The sequence below is a fragment of the Bos indicus genome, chromosome 16 (genome assembly GCF_029378745.1).
Source record: "Bos indicus isolate NIAB-ARS_2022 breed Sahiwal x Tharparkar chromosome 16, NIAB-ARS_B.indTharparkar_mat_pri_1.0, whole genome shotgun sequence".
Lineage (NCBI taxonomy): Eukaryota > Metazoa > Chordata > Mammalia > Artiodactyla > Bovidae > Bos > Bos indicus.
Window position 1 is genome coordinate 56,691,025 of NC_091775.1, and position 21,949 is coordinate 56,712,973.

The following is a 21,949-nucleotide window of genomic DNA, read 5'->3' on the forward strand; positions in this document are numbered from 1 at the left end:
AAAAGGAAATAGCCATTCAGAAAAAATGAGGGGACTTCCGTGACGGTCCGGTAGTTAAGACTCTGCCCTTCTACTGCAGGGGGCACAGGTTCTGTCCCTAGTCAGGGAACCCCATGTGCCTGTTCAGTGTGGTAGGAAAATAAAAAGAAAACATACAAGTGTGTTTGTTTGTTTGTTTGTTTTTTTAAGAAAAAAAATGAACTTGTCTTGCTCAGTTAAGAATGTATATAATCTAGCTTACCAGCTGTGTTTTGTTCTGTAGCTGTTTGAAGGTAGTTGATCTTAATACAGCCATATGGATTGAAGCTAGGATTTTTATATCTTTATCCCAGTATCCATGTTTTAGAGCCCATATTTGGCAACTCTGTCTCATGATTGCCCTAAAAATTCCTTTTTAAAGGAGTTAAATGCTCTCTTCTTTCTTGCTTATTTGTGTCTCATAAATATTAAACAGTATCAGGGCTCCTTGAAATCCTAGTGTGTTCTAAGGCAGTGGTAGTCAAACATTTTTGACCGTCCCCATATATAGATGTATGTTTGTCTGTCGGAAGCAGAAGTTTTCAGAACAGTTGGAGCAGTGGTAAAGAATCTGCCTGCCCATGCAGGAGACACAAGAGACGTGGGTTCAGTCCCTGCATCGGGAAGATTCTCTGGAGTAGGAAATGACAGCCCTCTCCAGTATTCTTGCCTGGAAAATTCCATGAACAGAGGAGCCTGACAAGGTATAGTCCATGGGTTCCCAAAGAATTGTATATGAGTGAGCATGCTTGCTCATCCACACTGAACATCAAATCATTATCATGATTCAGAAATGGAGATTTGAAGTTCCCATGGCTTACAAAGAAATGCCAAGAATTGCCATATTTTCACTAACTCCCAGTCTTTTCACCGTAACTCTATCTGAGAAGTTTTGGGTATGATCTGGTTGCCTGGTAGCATCCAAAAGCTTCAGCAGTTACCCAGCTTCCAGGTGCTAAAATTACTGCCCTCATGCTATAGGAAAAAAGCAAAAGGATTTCAGACTTAATGATATCTGCCATGAGTTGAATACCTGTTATGTGCCAAGTACTATGATTGGCATATATAATATCTAATCTTAAAAAAAATTCTGAAATTTAGAATTAGCATAATTGTTTTGTTGGAGAAGTAGTGAGGCTGAAGAAAACAAAGGTTAGAGACATTAAGTAACTGGTCAAAGATTATATACTTTTCAGTTGGCTTTACCACCTAAATTTTTAAAAATTAAATTATTTTTTAATTGGTGGAAAATTGCTTTCCGTTTTGTGTTGGTTTCTGCTGTACAACAACATGAATCAGTCATAATTTTATTAATATATATCCCTTCCCTCCTGAGTCTCTCTCCGCTCCCCCCATCCCACCTCGTGAGGTCATCACAGAGGGCCAGACTGGGCTCCCTGTGTTACTTAGCAAATTCCCGCTAACTGTTTTACACATAATAGTGTATTTACGTCAATGCTACTTTCTCAGTTTGTCCTGTTCTCACCTTCCCATTGGAAGGACTGATGCTAAAGCTCCAATACTTTGGCCATCTCATGCAAAGAGCTGACTCATTGGGTAAGACTCTGGTGCTGGGAAAGTTTAAAGGTAGGAAGAGAAGGACTGACAGGATGGGATGATTGTATGGCATCATTGACACAATGGAATGAGTTTGAGCAAACTCTGGGAGATAGTGAAGGACAGGGAAGCCTGGCGTGCTGCAGCCTGTGGAGTCACAAAGAGTTGGACGTGACTTAGCAACTGAACAATAATATCTTCCCCTGCTGTGTCCACAAGTCTGTTCTCCTATATATTCCATATATATATGATACTTATTTTTCTTTTTCTGACTTCACTATGTATTACAGGCTCTAGGTTCATCCACCTCTGACTCAAACTTGTTTCTTTTTGTGGCTTAGTAATGTTCTATTGTATAAATGTACCACAACTTCTTTATCAATTCATCTGTCAGTGGACATCTAGATTGCTTCCATGTTCTGACTGTTGTAAATAGTGCTGCAATTTGAGGTACATGTGTCTTTTAGAGTTGTGGTTTTTCTCAGGGTATATGCTCAGTAATGGGATATATGATAAGGAATCTGAATGCAGTGCAGGAGACCCAGGTTTGATCCCTGGGTCGAGAAGCTCCCCTGGAGAAGGGAATGGCAACCCACTCCAGTATTCTTGCCTGGAGAATTCCATGGACAGAGGAGCTTGGCAGGCTATAGTTCATGGGGTCTCAAAGAATCAGACACAACTGAGTGACTAACATGGTAGATTTACTCCTAGTTTTTAAAGGAATCTCCATACTCTTCTCCACAGTTGCTGCATCAGTTTACATTCCCACCAGCCGTGCAGGTGGGTTCCTTTTTCTCTACACCCTCTCCAGCATTTTTTTTCTAGATTTTTTTTTTTTTTATGATGGCCATGCTGACTGGTGTGGGGTGAATCTTCTTTATAGTTTTGATTTACATTTCTCTAATAATAAGCAATGTTGAGCATCTTTTCATGTGTTTATTGGCCATCTGTATGTCTTCTTTGGATAAATGTCTGTTTTGGTCTTCTGCCCCCTTCTGCCCTTTTTTTTTTTTTTTTGATTGGATCATCTGTTTTTCTGATACTGAGCTATATGAGCTGCTTATATATTTTGGAAATTAATTCTTGGGCAGTTACTTGGTTTGCAGTTATTTTTGCCCATTTTGAGGGGTTGTGTTTTCATCTTGTTTACAGTTTCCTTTGCTGTGTAAAAACTTTTAAGTTGTATTAGATCCCATTTATTTTTGTTTTTATTTCCATTACTCTGGGAGGTAGGTCAGAGAATCTTGCTGTGAATTATGTCAAAGAATGTATTACTTATGTTTTCCTTTAAGAGCTTGATAGTTTCTGATGTTAAAGTCCTTAATCCTTTACAGTTTCGTTGTGTATGGTGTTAGGAAGTGTTCTAATTTCATTCTTTTACATGTAGCCATCCAGTTTTTCCAGCATCACTTATTGAAGAAGCTGTCTTTTCTCCATTGTGTATTCTTGCCTCCTTTGTCAAAGATAAGGTGCGCATAGGTGCATTGTAGTGAAGCGAATGAACCCAAAGTCTCTTACACAGAATGAAGTAAGTCAGAAAGCTAAAAACCAGTATCATATATTAACACATATGTATGGAACCTAGAAAAACTGGTATTGAAGAAACTAGTAGAAAATAGACTTGTGGACACAGAAGCGGAAGATGAGGATAGAACAAATTGAGAAAGTAGCATTGACATATATATACACTCAAATAGTGGGAAGTTGCTGAATAACACGAGGAACCCAGTCTGGTGCTCTGTGATGACTTTTAGGGGTGGAATATGGGGAGGGAACACCCCACTCCAGTACTCCTGCATGGAAAATCCCATGGATGGAGAAGCCTGGTAGGCTGCAGTCCATGGGGTCGCAAAGAGTCAGACAAGACTCAGCGACTTCACTTTGACTTTTCACTTTCATGCATTGGAGAAGGCAGTGGCAACCCACTCCAGTGTTCTTGCCTGGAGAATCCCAGGGACGGGGGAGCCTGGCGGGCTGCCATCTATGGGGCCGCACAGAGTTGGACACGACTGAAGCGACTTAGCAGCAGCAGCAGCAGCATGGGGAGGGAAGGGAGGGATGGGAGATAAAATTATGACTCATTCACATTGTTGTATGGCATAAACAACACAAAACTGTAAAGCAATTTTGTACCAATTAAAAAATAAAATTAAAAAAAAATTAAGTCTATCTTATCTGAAAAAAGAATATTTAAGAAATGGATGCTAACATTTATGTACTTAAAATTTTAATTAAAAAATCATTTAAAATATGAAACCCATAAATTTTCATTTTTCCTGAATTGAAGTTCTATGTAAAAGTTGCTTGTCCCCGGGCCACCATACCCACCAAGCCTTTCAAGTTGTTCTGATACTTCTTCATATCAATATTTGGTATGTAAATATCAGGGGCAATATATTGTCCTTTGATAAGGCAGAGTAGAGTACTAAAAACTCAGGTGCAGGCTTATGTCATTCTGCTAATTTTGAAGCCATTTTCTTCTTAGACCAGAAACGTTTTTCAGATGTTAATTGATCAAGTTTTATTTGGCATTTGAACAGAGTAGAGACAATGTTGACTAAGTAAACATTCTGAGCATCTTTGTCTTCTATTCACTGAGAAGAATCTTTATCTGTTCCCTGCCTTCATGTCTGCAGGAACCTCAGATCAATCCGCTATATCTTAATTTGATCTTATTTTCCAGGTCATCAATTCAGTTTTTCTGTGCCTCACAGGCTTGGTATTCACACTAATAATGGTGTCTGTCCATTGTTGTATAGATGTCCTCATTTTCCTCTCAGTCTTTTATAGTTTTGAACAGATCTTTCTAATTCTATTCATATCAATATCTGTGGCTTTTAACTAATATTTTCTCAATGTTTAAGTAAATTTAATACAGCTTTTTTTGAGAAGTCAAATGTGACTGGTTTCTATCAAATATGGTACCTTCCTGGGTCGGGAAGATCCACTGGAGAAGGGATAGGCTACCCGCTCCAGTATTCTTGGGCTTCCTTTGTGGCTCAGCTGGTAAACAATGCACCTGCTATGTGGGAGACCTGGGTATGATCCCTGGGTTGGGAAGAGCCCCTGGAGAAGGGAAAGGCTACCCACTTCAGTATTCTGGCCTGGAGAATTCCATGAACACAGTCCATGGGGTCACAAAGAGTTGGACACAACTGAGCGACTTTCACTTTCACTCGACCAAGTATTTAAAAGCAACTTGAACAGAATAATATGAGAGCAGTACTCAGAAATTGATCTGCCAAGTACTGTGACAATAGTCATCTGGATAAGACTTCCAGAATTAGCAAAAATATAAATATAGGATGCCCAGTTAAATTTTAATTTCAGATATAAAAATAATGTTTTCAAGTAACAAGTAAGTCAGCCCTATGCAATATGAAATCACAAGCAGTTGAACTGGGCATCCTGTATTGTATGTGGGAACCCAAAAGCTGGGCCAGAGCACAGTAGTTTCTAACCCTTCTGGAATTATGAAATTTTAAAACAACTAAAGCTCACATTACAGTTGAGCAGATTGGATTAAATACATTTTTTATATGACACTGGTTTTTGTACTAGTCGCCCTATTTAATCACTCAGTAAAATACAATAAAAAAGCTAACAAGTCAGGAGTTCTGCTCATGAAGTATTGTTGAGCCCTCCTCCCCTCCAGTGTCATTCTCTGCTGCTCCTCCCCTTTGCCCACATGACCTTGATCTCTCTGGGGGTAATTGCATAGTGGTATTGTGATATCTGCTTTCAAGGTTAAAGCCAGACCACTTTTTTTTTTTGCCTCATTTACCTCATCCCATCTCCATCTCTTTCCTTACATCTAGCAGTTGTAGATATTCCTCCAGTGGCAAATGCAGAGGTGTCCTCTTGACTGATATCCGGGGTCAGAGTGCTATGTCTATGTTGTTTAAAGAATCAAAATCCTTTCCCTGTCTGTGGCGCTTAGATTTGCTGTGTTTGTGACAGTGTCTTGGTCCTGCTATCCCCGTCATGTTTCAGGGCTGTGTTATTTACCATTATGATCTTGAACACATTATCACAGCCGTAGCACGAAATGCCAGCTCAGTGGCTCCTTAGGCAATTGCAGCAAACACTATCTTCATAAAGCATTTCAGCCTCTGCTAGGTTGAAGATAGATTTAAGTAAAATGTGTGCTTTCTGATGATCATAATAAATCTGTGTATAGACTTCTTTGATTCTCTTCTGTATATCAGGAAGTTAGCATTATGAACTAAAATGTGATGACTTACTCCAGAGTTACCTCCGAGTAGCCCGTGACAAAGCAGGGTTTTGAATGAGACTATCTATTTCTTGTTCGTAAAAATGTTAACCATGGATTTGGCGATGATAGATAACATCCTTCCTTATGGTGGTTTTTTATCATTCTTGTTCCCAGGGAGCTCAAAGCATTTCACAGGGCAGATATGAGTGACCAAGCACAGAAAATTTACCCCAGCCTAGTTTTCATTTGTGGCTCAGTGTGGGACATGACCCACCCTTTACTTAAGTAGAAATACAAGCTCTTTCTTTATTCTCTGCCCTTTTGCTTTGGTTGACCATTTTCTTGTGTCATAGAATCATTTATTACACAGGTATTTTTGTTTAGCCCCTACTGCATAGGGTACTGTATGGGTTACTATAAGGGACCATCTTTAGTGGCCAGGAGCTTAGCGGAGATAAAATGTCTTACCCCAAGGCAATACATAGTAAGTTTTAGTTAAGTCTATAGAAGTTGGTATTATCAGAGCATAAAGGAAGAGGGTATTATTTTAATTTTGGATCATCAAGAATGTACCAGGGAAGAAGTCTGATATGATCCTTTATAAATGGACAGGATTTCAGAAGGGGAAAATGTGGGAAGTAGGGTCATCCAAGAGAGAGGAAAGTACACAAAAGCATTAAAACTTGAAAGAACAGTGAAACTTAGGGACATGAGATGTGATTCAGATGGAATAGAATAAGGATTTGTTTCTATTAGAGGACAGCAGGTGGGACCATACTGTAGATGGGTTTGAATGCTGCTGCTGCTGCTAAGTCACTTCATTCGTGTCCAACTCTGTGTGACCCCATAGACGGCAGCCCACCAGGCTCCCCTGTCCCTGGGATTCTCCAGGCAAGAACACTGGAGTGGGTTGCCATTTCCTTCTCCAATGCAGGAAAGTGAAAAATGAAAGTGAAGCCACTCAGTCATGTCCGACTCCTAGCTACACCATGGACTGCAGCCTACCAGGCTCCTCCGTCCATGGGATTTTCCAGGCAAGAGTACTGGAGTGGGGTGCCATTGCCTTCTCCGGAATTTGAATGCTACCTAGGAGTAAAACAGTGCTTTATCACTATAGTACATAAAATGGATAAGCAATAAAGACCTACTATATAGCACAGGGGACTACAGCCAATATGAATCATTTTGTTCTGTGTCTGAAACTAATACAATATTGCAAATCAACTGTACTTCAATTTAAAAAAAAAGCTATGTATTAACAAAAAATAAACAGTAAAATATTTGTGATACTATGGAAATACAATGACAACAAAACAACAGTGCAGTGCTTTAGGCAAATTAACCTAAGTATTGCACAGCCTGATTGAAAGAGAGAAAATTTGTGGATGATTTAGAGGCCATGGAAAGAGCCTGAGCTTAAAGCGATAATATCCTGAACTATGGTGATGGTGCCAGAAAAGAAAATATGTTCTGCCTGACCTAAATGATGCTTGGTTTCTCCGAGGAATAATATTATTTTCATATTATGAACTAGTTACAAATTGTACCTAAGTACCCTGCAAGATTGGAACCATTATTTGTATATAACTTACCAAACACTTAAAGCTCTGGAAAATAAAAGATCTTTTATTTGTAGTTTTGTTGTTCTGCTCAGTCGCTCAGTCATGTCCACCTGTTTGCAACCCCATGGACTGTAGCCCATCAGGCTCCTTTGTCCATGAGATTTTCTAGGCAAGAATACTGGAGTGAGTTGCTGTGAGTTGTTTAGCTGGAGTGAGTTTCCTCCTCCAGGGGATTTTCCGGACCCAGGGATCAAACCTGGATCTCTGAGCCTCCTGCATTGACAGGCAGATTGTTTGCCACTGAGCCAGAACTAAGCCTAAATAAAAAAGCAGTGCTGGACAAACACCTGGGAAGAAACCTTTCAGCTCCCGTAGCACTGAGTCAAGTCGAAGTAACTTCCACAAATGTCCATTTAATAAATGAGAAATAAATGGAGTTACTTTTACAATTTCTTAATGTTTATAGAAGTTGCACTTTCTTTCCCTTCATTAGAAATTCAGACTTTATTTTTTTAGTTTGTTTATTTTTCAGTTGAAGGATAATCGTGTTACAGAATTTTGTTGGTTTCTGCCAAACATCAACATGAATCAGCCATATGTAATGTATGTCCCCTCCCTCTTAAACATACCTCCCATCTCCCTTCCCATTAGCCCTCTAGATTGTCACAGAGCCCCACCCTGAGTTCCCTGAGTCACACAGCAAATTCCTGTTGACTATTTGTTTTACATATGGTAATGTAAGTTACTCTTACATGTTATTCTCTCCATCCATCTCACCCTGTCCTTCCTCCCCCACCCACTGAGTCCATAAGTCTGTTCTCTATATATGTGTCTCTATTGCTGCCCTGCAGAAAATTTCATCAGTACCATCTTTCTAGATTCCATATATATGCATTGGTATACGATATTTATCTTTCTCAGAAATTCAGACTTTAGAAATCCTGTCTTAGCAACTTGGATCTATTAGGAACAAATTACATAAAAATATGTGGGCAGTATAGCATTTAAATCAGAAACAAACATATGTTGATTAAAGCAGAGGAGATGGTGGTGTTTCAAAAGATGACAACCAATGAAAGAGGACAGCCAATGCACTCTTTCTTTTTCACTGTTTCTCTCTCTACTCTTTCATGCTACTGTTATAGAACTTAAATAGCAAGCAGCTTGAAAGATGAAAAAATTCTCATTTTATGAGTATCATATTCTTATGAGATAGAATAGAAGGTGTTAGTCTTTCTAAAGGATCCTAAAATCGAAGAAGAAAGGATCTGTGTCTTCCTTTGATTGAATTAAGACTAATAAAGAAACTGAACCTATTAAATATTCTAATCCAGAGTTACAGTGATTCCTGATTGTTGTCTAATGTTGATCTCAGTCTAATACTTCAAGCTATTTTATTGAGAAAGAGTTAACTATAAAGGATACTTCTGATTTCTAAAACATCATACTTAATGCAATTTGCTTCTAACAGGGTTTTGAACACATTAATTATGTAGTTCATTTCCTCTCACTTTTAAAGTAAAAAGACTAATATTTTAAAAAATGCAGCACTTGAATGTGTCTTTAATCTTTTATAAATTTTCATATAAAATGAGGTAAAACTCAGTGAGAAAACTCCAGATAGCTTTCATAATGATGATTTTTGGCAATTGCAATAGTGATAGAATTTCTAACTTCTATTTTAAGATAGATCCATTTTGATTTTTTGTAGTTTATATAATATCTGTAATTATTTTCATGTGTCTCCTTTGATAGTAGGAGCAAGAACATTTTGGTATGCATTTTGCTGTGAATTTTTGGTTTGGATGTTTGTGACTCCTTATCTTTGGTTTTGGTGCAAATTATTTCCTTTTGTCACTGCTCTTGACTAAATGAGGTTAGAAGAGAATTGAAATCTCAGATTTAAAATTATATAACTTGAGTCCCTTCAATATAAAGCACACACACACACACACACACACACACACACACACACACACACACACACATATATATACTTCCTGTGCCTGCTTCCCTTTTATGATTCATTCAGCACCCATTTATGAAGCACCTACTAAAGTCTCAGGCCACCAGGGAGACAAAGACAAGTAAGAACTGATTGTCTACCTTGAGGTGCCACTCAAATGGGGATATTTAGACATGGGTACCAATTAATTAGAAAAGCAGAGTGGAAGACTAGAGGACAAATTGATTTAGGGAGAAAAAGAGGGGAGACTTCTAGAATAACTCTTTCCATGTCAGATCAGTCATGGAAACTCATTCCACTGAGAATCAGAATATAGGAAATTCTGAACTGAATGTTTGGCTTGTTTTAGATGTGGATTGGTAAGTCTGTTAGACCAGTAGTTTCCAAATAACAGTTAGCGGACTTTAGCTCAAGGACGGATAGATCTTTGTTAAAAATACAGATTGTCTGGAAGTGCTTAGAGATATTAGTAGATTATATCTAGGTGAAAGCTGCGTATTTAGCTTCAGAAATAAATTATCAGATGATTCTGATAACCAGTAAGATTTGGCCTCTACTTTAGTAAAGATCCAGGAGAGAGAAGACAGATGGTAGTTGAAGTTACAGAGATGGATGTGATTTCCCAGGGAGAGCACGGAGAGTGAGCACAGAACAATGCTAAGGATGTAACACCATCAGATAAGGAGGAGGCAGGAGGAATCAGCAAAGAAACTAAAAAAGGAATATACTGTGTCAAGGAGCTGGAATATATTTACCTAGACCTTCCAAGTCTTAGAATAGTAATGCTCATCTGTGAGTCCATATAGAGAGAAGCAGTGCAGAATAAGTCTTTAGTTTCTACTCATTATTTGGCATTGTTCCAAAAAGGATTAATCAGATTTCAAATGTACCATGTTGCAAAAAGGATTGTACTACGTCCAGAGAAATCTGTTGGAGAAACAAAAATTGACCCTCTTGAACAGAGAATTATGAATACAATATCAGAAAAGAAAGTTGCTATATTAACCAGAATATGTAAAACAAAAAAAAAATACCTTATTGTACACTTTCTAGATTGAATTAGAATATTTAATTATTGAAGCGACCTTTGTTATTGAGAACTACAAGTTTTATAGTCTGTCAGGAACAAATTGTTCTGTTCTTGCCCCTTCCTATTTTATTTTTATTATTGTTGTAATCAGTGCATCTTCTAGTCCTGCTGCTGCTGCTGCTGCTGCTGCTGCTGCTCCTAAGTAGCTTCAGTCGTGTCCGACTCTGTGCGACTCCATAGACGGCAGCCCACCAGGCTCCCCCGTCCCTGGGATTCTCCAGGCAAGGACACTGGAGTGGGTTGCCATTTCCTTCTCCAGTGCATGAAAGTGAAAAGTGAAAGTGAAGTCGCTGAGTCTTGTCCGACTCCTAGCGACCCCATGGACTGCGGCCCACCAGGCTCCTCCGTCCATGGGATTTTCCAGGCAAGAGGACTGGAGTGGGGTGCCATTGCTTCTAGTCCTACTTGAGTAAAATCTTATGTTAATGGAAGCATGTACTGTTACATAAAGGAATAAAATGGCAATTATGTAACCTGATTTGATACAAAAATGGACTTTTTCAAAACCCACACTCCAGTATAGAGTAACTTTATTGATCATAAAGGATTTAAAAATACGCATGTTATTGACATTTACTCAGAGTTGTTGTTATAGTTTGGGCTTCCCAGGTGGTGTTGGTGGTAAACAACTCACCTGCCAATGCAGGAGACATAAAGAACTCAGGTTTGATCCCTGGGTCGGGAATATCTCATGGTGAAGGGAACGCCTATTCACTCCATTATTCTTGCTTGGAGAATCCCGTGGACAAAGGAGCCTGTCAGGCTACAGTCCATGGGGTTGCAAAGAATCAGACATGACTGAAGCAGCTTAGCATGTACTGTTTACTTACACTCACTCTCCTGTGAAGTTCCAGATGATCCTTTATACAAGTTATAGGATCATATCCATAGTTGTGTGACCTACTTTTAATTTAATGGGCTTTACTAATTACCTAGAGGTTTTTGAGAAACTCAGTGAACAGATGGCCAGATGGTCAATCGTAGACCAACATTTTCAGCATTTGAGGTTCTACATTAAAAGTGAGTTTTTGAAAAGTCATCTGAATTGACACAGTATTGGAAGACTATTTTATTGTGAATAATATGTTGTCAAAGACTAAAAGGAAGGCAATGATTCGTATCGTTGAATAGAGAAAATTTACTGGTGAGAATACGACAATGAAAACTTTTATTTGTTGATGGCCTACTTGTCAGAATTTAACCAGCTTCAAAGTTAAGAGAGGGAACATAATCTACCCAAGACAGCCCTTGCTTCTAACACTAATTGTGTCAAGGTGTTAACCAAAATCACCCTCAGGTTCAGTAATTCACTAGAAACAATCGCAAAACTCCATGAAAGCTGTGATACTAATCTGTGTACGTACTTAGTCTCTCAGTCGTGTCTGAATCCTTGCAACCCTGTGGACTGCAGCCTGCCCGGCTCCTCTGTGGTGACATCATATTACAGCTACAGGATACAGATTAAAGCTTGCCAAGGGATGAAGGATGTTGGGCAGACTCCATGAGAAGTGCCAAGCATGGTGCTTCCTTTGTCCTTTCCCCATGGAGTCATGGACCATGTAGTTTCCTGACATCAGTATGTGAACATGTGCTGGGAGTATTGCCAGTTAGTAAAGCTCACTTGAATCTTGTCCAGAGTTTTTATAGGGGATTGTTCATGTAATGTTTATATGACTGACCTTTAGCCTCCAGCTTCTCCATAGATAGAACTAATACTCTGTGCTTCAAAAACCCCATGATGAGTCACATTGCTAGGCTATTGGGTGGTCATGCCCACATGCAAACAAAGACTTCCTGTTAGACTTGATATCACAGGGGCCTAGAGATCACCTCCTAGAGTCCAGTGGCAAAAGCCAGTCATTTTTTTGGGTAAGGTTAGTCTTCACTACACAGCAGTTGTGCAGATGAGGCTCAGCTGAAACAAGAGTTCACAAAACTGACTGCAGAGACCATAGCAGATGAAATAACTCCTTGTTTGCAAGGTTAAGTTAAAACATCTTCATTCAAGATTAACTTTTCATAGTTTAGATCCCACTCAACTTGCCCTTTTATAAATTTCCGTCGCTAGTCAGAATCAGATGTCCTGGGCATGCCAAGTGCTTTCCTGCTTTGCAGCCTCTACTCACACCACACTTGTCACTGTGTTCTTCTGAGATCATTCAGCTTTGTTGAGACTGTCTTGTCTACAATGCTCAGCCTAGTCTCCATCTCCTGTAGAAGGTGACTTGGTGAAATTCAAGATTTCACCATGTGATCCCTTCTATAATCACTTTCATTGGAAGAGACTCTGATGCCGGGAGGGACTGGGGGCAAGAGGAGAAGGGGACGACAGAGGATGAGATGGCTGGCTGGATGGCATCACCGACTCGATGGACATGAGTCTGAGTGAACTCCGGGAGTTGGTGATGGACAGGGAGGCCTGGCGTGCTGCGATTCATGGGGTCGCAAAGAGTTGGACACGACTGAGCGACTGATCTGATCTGATATGATCTGATAATCACTTTCTTTACTGAATTCCTATAGCCAACATTACTCATATCATTTACTTGGCTGTTAGCACATGTTTCCTTCCATTTTGTCTTTACAAGTAAATCTTAACCTCTAGCAATTTAGGGACATTATGGATTATGTCTTATACCTTTTTGATCCTGTAGATCCTAATACAATGTCTCACCCATAATGTTAAATAAATATTTGAATGGTAAGCTTTCATATAGACACATGTAACTAGGAACACATTATTTAAATATATTAACTGAAACATCTCATAACAGTAATCTCATTTATCCTAACAAATTTCTGAGGTAGCCAGGTTAATCCAGGAGAGTATCAGAGTGATGTTTAAGAATTCATTGAAGACATCTGCAAACATAAAGATCAGCAACATGCTGGAGAATGTTCAGAAAAGTATTTGCATCCTGTTCCACCTCAGGGCCTTTCCTACAAAGCTTTTTCTTTAAATATTTGAATTCTTACTCAGAGAAGCAAAACCACTCTACCTGAAATACCATCCCATTCCTCACTATATCTTGTTTTATTTTTTATAGTAGTTTTCACTAAACAATATTATATACTTGTTTTTTTATGTCTTTCCTGTATTGAAAGAATGCAAACTCTATAGGGGAGGGACATTGACTTGCTAACAGTGATATCCTCTGCTCCTAAAGTAGTGTCTGATTCTTAGTAGGTACTCAGAAAAGTAGATGTTGAATACATAAACAGATTTGAACTATGCAGCAAATAAAAAGCTTAATTTTTAATGTATATTCAATTTTTATGTTGGCAATTCAAGACAATTAATTGAGAAGCAAAGAGACACATCTAACATGATTGAAGGAATGATAGAATGTTTTACAAATTATTAAAATATTCAACCTATTACAACAATAACTCGTATGTATGTGGCACCCCACTCCAGTACTCTTGCCTGGAAAATCCCATGGATGGAGGAGCCTGGTAGGCTGCAGTCCATGGGGTCGCTAAGAGTCGGACACGACTGAGCGACTTCACTTTCAATTATCACTTTCATGCATTGGAGAAGGAAATGGCAACCCACTCCAGTTTTCTTGCCTGGAGAAACCCAGGGACGGGGGAGCCTGTTGGGCTGCCGTCTATGGGGTTGCACAGAGTCGGACATGACTGAAGCGACTTAGCAGCAGCAGCAGCAGTATGTATGAGGTAAATACAATGATAAAATGTAATGATTAGGTGAAAATAGGCATATTTATCAAATGCTGGTTATCAGAGGCATTCTTTAAAGTTTTATAGAAAAATGAAAGTTATTCTTACACAATGGTTAGTAAATATATGGCCCTTAAAATTTTTTATTTATCTTAAAAGAGTTTAAAGGACTGTTTTGATAAATTTTATAATTAATGATTTAAATAATTTAAATATTTAAATAATACTTTTAATAATCTAACTTTGGAAAATACTAGCATATTTTCCAATCTGAACTAACAGAGTTCAGTTATTGTGCTTCATTTTAACAAGAGCTGCAGAATTTATCATTGCCCATTGATACGAGTTTCCAAGACTGTCAAGTACACCAGCTGAACCTTTATTTTGAGACAGTGAGTGGTCAGCAGTCCTGGGAATGAGGGCATATCCAAATATGGCCATAGATGCATTTGGAGTCTAAAAGTAACCTCAGATATTCATCCTGGAGAGGTACCTGACTGGATTACCTAGGATTTCAGGGAAATCCAGGCGTTCTCATAGGCTACAGTGCTTCTTAGTCTTCTAGTCCCCAAGAAATGCTTTATTCTAATCACATAATTCTGCTGCACTCCCTGCAGTCCCTTCAAGATTAAGATATTCGTTATGGATATTGACTGGTCTTATGAAGACAGTACTTCCTGTCCCCTCACTTTCCCCTGCTCTTTGTTCTCACCGTTGCTACTCCCCCTAAGAGATTTCCTTCTAGTTGAAGCCAGAATACGGCTTATATTTTTGACCTTTGTGTCAGGCTTTGATTCTGAGACATCTGGCAGCATGTTTGTGCAGTTCCCAGGAAGCAGCTTGCTAACAATATGGTTAAGTTGTCATTTACTTCTTTGCTTCCATATTACCCTGCTGATGCTGAGACTCCCCCCGCCCATATTCAAGAAATGAAGGCTGACAGTGATCCAGCCTTTTTGTGTTACTGTTTCTAGCTCATGATTTTAGTAGCATGTTTGAAACTAGAATGAACTTTTTATGTTTTCTCCTTTCATCTCTGCCTCTTTGGAATTTTGGCAAACATCAAGGCAAATAAATCAGAGCCACCACTGCAAACCCATCTGCTTTCAGGGACATGTAAGCTGACTAGTTTGTGATGTTTCTCCACAGATCTAGCTCCAGCATAGAACTAAAGGAGGATCCCTGTGGAGTTAGAATAGAAGGCACGTTTTAAGGTCAATTTTTTTTTCTTAGGCTCTGAATCATTTATCTGCTGACTGCTTGTGGCTACGCTTGGTCTACATTGGCATCTCTAATAATACAAGTTGACATGGTACTTAAAAGTTGAAATGAAAAGTGAAAATTCACTTCTAGTTTGGATTTGACAATAGAGATTCATAAGAAAAGGTGCAGCGAGAGTTGTAAAAATGTAGCAAATCAGAGTACAGCCAAAGGTGTTTGTTTATCAGGACATTACTTTTTCACTTCATCTGGTGCTAAAGTCACATGTGACAACACTCTCCTCACTAGAATACCTTTCCAGTTGTTGACAGCCTAGAAATTGTTCCATAAAAAATAATAAGGTATGGTCATCCAAACCTGTCTTCCTAATACTTGCTGACACTTCAGTGCTGTATTCATTTCTTTCTCACAACAAGCAAGTAAGTGATGATTGTCTTCAAAGAAGAATTAAGAGGATTAGAAAGATGTCAGAATATATACAATATACCGGAAGAAAACTTACATAATCCTCTTGATAACAGGCTATAAATTGTCTCCACTTAAAATGATCAAGAGTTAATTGAGATACTTATCATACCTCTTAGCAATGGTTTTAAACTGATCTTCAACAAGTTGAATTATATATCCTTTGTCAGGCCATGGATTTTATCACACTAGAGATTCATGTATTGTTAAAGATAAGTTTTATTTTATGACTTAGCAGTTTGGAAATGAAAGAAAATCCTTAAAGGATAAACTCAATAGAAATTTCATTTCTGTGTGGTGGTAGTATCAGGGGAGTGTGGTTCAAGGAAGAAAGAAAAGACTTTCTTCCAAACCTCTCACTACTGTTTCTGCTCTGAGTCAGCTTGTATGTGTGGCCCAAGCTGATGCCTCCTTAGGCAGGATAGAAGATGATCTTAAGGACTTTGCCTACCAGTGATTTTCTTGATGGTGATGGTCCAGCAGGGAGACTTGTATTAGAAACGGTGGCATTTGTTCTGTCCCTAACCGTGACTTCAACCCCTCGCTGATCCTCAGATGCTGAATTCTGAAGTAAAGAATGAAAACGGTAACTGTTGTGGCAAATTTAGCTTCTGCTGTACTCTGTGCTTGCCAGTCTCCTTTCAGGGTATATTTTTTTCTTCCATGAATATATGCAAAGCTGGAGCCAGAGTGTTCACACTGGCGTTAGTGGCCCCAGCATTGCATATTGGGTTAAACACCACTTTATCTAAATAATTGTTCACTTTTGCTTTTCATCATGGGCTAATAGAAACCAGGATAATTTCAGACATAATATACATAAGATGCCTGATAGAAAATTTAGAAGAGGGTGTATATGCATTAGTGCCTCATCACGCTGAAAGCTCAAAGGAAATTGGTTTCATAATCACAGTGTTTATGATATCTGAAGAAAAACAGTGATTTATTTCATTATTTAAAGTGTACAAATACAGAAGGATGTCTAAAAATAAATTCACCACAATTTTAAACAGCTGAACATGATCCTTAATGAGAAGGAGGAATAATTATTATTTTTTTAATTTATTTCTTTAATGAGTATTCTTAGATTTGGAGACTTCACTGGTGGCTCACTGATAAAAAACCTGCCTGCCAGTGTAGGAGATGGTGGGTTTGATCCCTGGGTCAGGACGATCCCTTGGAGGAGGAAATGGCAACCCACTCCAGTATTCTTGCCTAGAGAATCCCATGAACCAGGGAGCTTGGCAGGCTACAGTCCATGGAGTCACAAAGAGTCAGACACAACTTAGCAACTACACAGATTAACGTGTTCACTTGATAGTAGGCAGTGTGCTAAGCACTTTAAACACATTATCTTATTCTAAACAACATGAATTTGGTATGACCACCCCATTTTAAAGATGAGGAAACTGAGTTTAGTGAGATTAAATAACTTGTCTGAGCTTCTATAGTTGTTACGTGAAGTAGCCGGAAATAGACCCAATGAGTTTGACTGGGCCCAGAGCCACTGAGCCACCATATTGGACTGAAGATCAGAATGGGACATACATCCCCGGGGAAGTAAATTGTGGGTAAAGTTGTGAGTCTCTAGATACTGGTGAATTCGCCACCTGTCAGGAAGTGAATTCTTCCCTCTTGTCATTCTAAGAGTAATTGTAAGGATTTGAGACTGTTTATGGGGCCCTTCCAAGAACATGACCTCATATCAATTTTGGTTGTGCTTATAAAATGTTTTTGGCCATATTTTAAGAGAGATTTTCACATGAAAGTTTTAACTCTAGATATTTGGATGGTCAGTTACTTGGCTTCTTTTTTGTCCTCTGTTCATTTTATGTATTTCTTATAATTGGAATAAGTTTAAAGAAGGGATGAATATTGAAGAGAAAAATCATTTTGTCTTCCTTTTGCAATGTTAGGTTTAGTGATTCCCTGACTCAAATAATTTAATGATTGAGTGGATAAATTCAGGGGATTAGATGTGGGTTCCTGAATATGTACCATTCCTATTCTTAACAGTATGGGTAATTGGAAGATGATTAACTTCAGCTTTTGCTTTGAAAACACTATTATTTTCTCTAGCAATTTCATTCATAATAGTGTGTAAACAGAGTCTAGTGTACTTCTTCGGAGAAGGCAATGGCACCCCACTCCAGTATTCTTGCCTGGAAAATCCTATGGACAGAGGAGCCTGGTAGGCTACAGTCCATGGGGTCGCGAAGAGTCGGACACGACTGAGCAACTTCACTTTCCCTTTTCACTTTCATGCATTGGAGAAGGAAATGGCAGCCCACTCCAGTGTTCTTGCCTGGAGAATCCCAGGGATGGGGGAGCCTGGTGGGCTGCTGTCTATGGGGTCGCACAGAGTCGGACACGACTGACCCAACTTAGCAGCAGCAGCAGCAGCAGCAGTGTACTTCTTAGGGCTTCCCTGATAGCTTAGTTGGTAAAGAATCCGCCTGCAGTGCAGGGGACCCCAGTTCGATTCCTGGGTTGGGAAGATTCTCTGGAGAAGGGATAGGCTACCCACTCCAGTATTCTTGGGCTTCCCTTGTAGCTCAGCTGGTACAGAATCCGCCTGCAATGTGGGAGACCTGGGTTGGGAAGATCCTCTGGAGAAGTGAAAGGCAACCCACTCCAGTATTCTGGCCTGGAGAACTCCTTTGGGGTTGCAAAGAGTTGGACATGACTGAGTAACTTTCACTTCATTTCAGTGTACTTCTTAACCTTCACTTAAATGAAAGGCATCAGTGAATAATGTAGCTAAAAATAGCTTGTTTAGTTTATAAAGTGAAGTTCCAGAAATTGTTCCCTTAGTCAACTGAGAGCAATATGTAGGAAGAAAACTCTAGAAACACATATGTAGAAAGCATTTAAAAGTAATCATAGCAAGGTAAAGTTTATTAAGTGCAGAAGAGTCTATGATTTTTAATGGGTTATCCATAACATCTTATGGAAAACTCCGAGCAAGCTTTCTGCCCAACCCAATATTTTCATTTGATTTTGCCCCTTTACTTTTTAAAACAAACAAGGAAGATTCAACTATTCGTAGAAAAAATTGACAATATTATGCAGTTATATCCTAGAAATTTTTGATAAATTTCTCTTTCTCTGAATCAGACTGTTGGCACCATTTAAACATAGCATGATACCAACAGAGTAGGCAGTTTCTAGGGAATATAGTCCAATGATTTCTTTCCCGCAGCATCTCAGAAAGTGAAAAGTGAGTTATCCTGTGAAGCAGTCGACACATGTTAGCCCCTAAAATAGTTCAACTTGGGAGGAGTAACATTTTCATTGGCTGTTTTTTTCAAAGAGTTTGTCAGTGGAGACTTACCAAAAAGAAAACCCACTGATGGAGGAAATCTGGACAGTGAAAACTCATCTGCCCGGTACCAGATTCACCTGCTTAGACTCAATATCAGACCAGATAAATCATTCATTTTGTAATACATTTCCATATACATTGCCTTTATATTTACCTTGTTCTGTATCCCCACCTTGCCCCAATAGTCTGTACCATTAGAAACTACATTGGCCATGATAAATGTAAACTTTCTATGTATTCTTTTATTTAAGGTATGGTAATTTTTTGAAAGTTTCATTTTTATTTGTCTTTAGCATTCCATTCCTATAAGCCATCAGAATTTCCTCTGGACTGATTTATAATATGTTTGGTGTTTGCTGGCAGATTTGGAATGTTTCACTTTTAGTTGTTTCTCCACATGATATACGATCTAATTACCACCCTGCATGATATGGCAGCTGAAATGAAAAAGGCAGCAAGAGAAGGCACTGGCTTAACTTTAGAGCTCCTCAGCTACTCCTCCTTATATACTTTTCGGCTAGAAAAGAAAGAGAAATAGCATTTATTAAAGTAACTCATATATTAAACATTTTTTTCTTTTTCTTAATTTTAACTGAAAGAGGGGATTTGTTCAAATATGGAAACAAGATATTAAACAACACTTTTAATTTGCATTAGTAATCATTGATGCTTCTTTAATTGTGGAGAATATTTTCATTATTGGGGTTGCTAGAAATAGTCTCGTTCTATTTTCTTGACATTTAAACATATAAAACAAACATTGAGAAGAATAAAATCAAGTGAATGATTAATCATTTTTTTTAATCAATTTTTTTAAAGCTTAGAACTTACTCAGTTTTGAACTTTTAGATCCTAAATCTGTCTGGAAAAGAAAAGCCTCTGGATTTGTATTTAAAATGTATGTCATCTTAGGATGCTAGTTTGGGGACTTTTTATTTTCTGAAGCAAATGAGTCGGGTAATTTACCTATTGGGAGGAAAGATTGATAATATTTTGTATTTTTTAAATGACTATGGTCTGAGTTTTCACCTATCAGATTCTCTAAAAAGTCAGATAATATTTGGTTTGGGGCAGATGTGGAAAAACACAGACACTATCATTGTTTGGATTATGTGTGGTACAACAACTCTGAAGGGAAAGTACCTTAAATGGAAATGCGTATATCCAGTATCCTGGCAGTTCCACCTCTAGGAATCTGTCTTGAACATGTATGTATGGAAATATTCCTAGTGATAATATTTGTGATATAAATAGAAAAAATACAAAACATCAGTGATAAGAAAATGTTAAATAAATTGTGGTATGTCTATATCCAGATGTATCTCATTCTTTTTAATAGTTGCTCTTAAAGAGAATGAAATACATTTACATGTAGCAATACAAAATATTTTATCAGTTATCCTGTTAAGTGAAAAGAGCAGAGAGCTTATGTCTATTTGTGGGTGTATGCAACTTCCCTCTCTCCTCTCCCCCTCACATAAATATGGATTCACACATCTAGAGATAAATGGGTGGAAAGACACAAAAGAAACTGTCGGTGGTATTTATAATATCTCTGGTGAATGGAACTAGGCATCTGGGAAGGAAGGCAGGTTTTTTTGTCTTTTTTTTTAATGGAGGAAGTGGCAAATATTTTTTGTGCTGTTGGAAATGTTTTAACATGCGCATACTATTTTTCATAATTAAGAAAATTTAGATTAATGACCAACTCTACTGTTTTTTTAGGACTCAGCCCAGGAGAGTGTTATTACTCGAGATATTCATCGTACATTTCCTGCACACGATTACTTCAAAGATACTGGAGGAGATGGCCAAGAATCTCTCTACAAGATCTGCAAGGTAGGGCCCTCTGCCTTATTTTTTTCTAACTTATTTTTCAGGGCTATATTCTAAGAACGCATCTTAAAGTTTTTTCGATTTTCTTTCTGTCTGCGTTTCTTATTTGCCTTGTGCCATTGTTTGTCCTTTACACTAACACCACCAGATCCTCCATACTGAGTCCTGAAGGTGACTTTCGGGCTGCGTGCTCTGTACCTTCTTGTGAGGGAGGGGGCATCGTCTGACTTCAGTTTGGCTTTGATGCTAACAGGAAAGGCACTGAAAGGTCCTCTTAGGCTACTGCAGTGAAGGCTCAGAGGGTTCTTGATGACTCTGTCTGCCTGACAAGATAATGTGGCAGTTGTTGCAGTTTTTGACAGCAGGCAAAAGGAGGAAACAGCCTGGCACCTGTTTTGGATACTGGCAGGTTCTCTGATACTGTTGATATCCTCTGAGTTCTGTCACATCTTTGTGCAGTTTTTAATGTCCTGTTTTGAAATCTTTCTTCTCTCTCATTATTAGTAGACTTGGAAGAAAACTGTTTCCTGATTTTCAGTAAATAGGCCTTGCTTAAATTAAAAAAAAAAAAAAAAAGACTTTATTAGTGGAGAATAGTTATCAGATTATTCGTGTCTCAAAGTTCTGTTAGAAATGCAGAATAACTTTTCAAATCATTGTATATCATTAACTTGTATTGTCCATGCTAATTGAGGCTAGAGACTCAAAATTGCAAAATTTCCATTAAAAAAAGTTTTGCCCTTTATCCTCAAATTAAAATGTCCTACAAAGTGTGGTGCGTATATTCAGTATTTGTCCTTAGCTGCCATTCCAGTAAAGATGGTGAATGAATAGTGAGCTACACAAAAATCTTGTAATAATATGGAAAAACAACAAATACCATGGCTAATTTTCAAGCCAGATTACACATTTCTGAATTATCAAATTTAGCCTTTAGTTAAGTATTAAGTAGCAGAGATTAGTAAGTAGATAGTCAGAAATACACTCACATATCAATATCATTTTATATTTA

General features: G+C 38.4%; 1 protein-coding gene across 3 annotated transcripts in view; it reads left to right on the plus strand.

Moving 5' to 3' along the window:
* RABGAP1L (RAB GTPase activating protein 1 like) overlaps window positions 1-21,949 on the plus strand; it is a 739,452-nt gene that overhangs the window by 404,425 nt on the left and 313,078 nt on the right. For all 3 annotated transcript variants that reach the window (XM_070768910.1, XM_070768911.1, XM_070768912.1), the window contains one exon: window positions 20,827-20,940. In XM_070768910.1, the coding sequence (XP_070625011.1) occupies window positions 20,827-20,940 (114 nt within the window). The remainder of the gene's footprint in view (window positions 1-20,826; window positions 20,941-21,949) is intronic.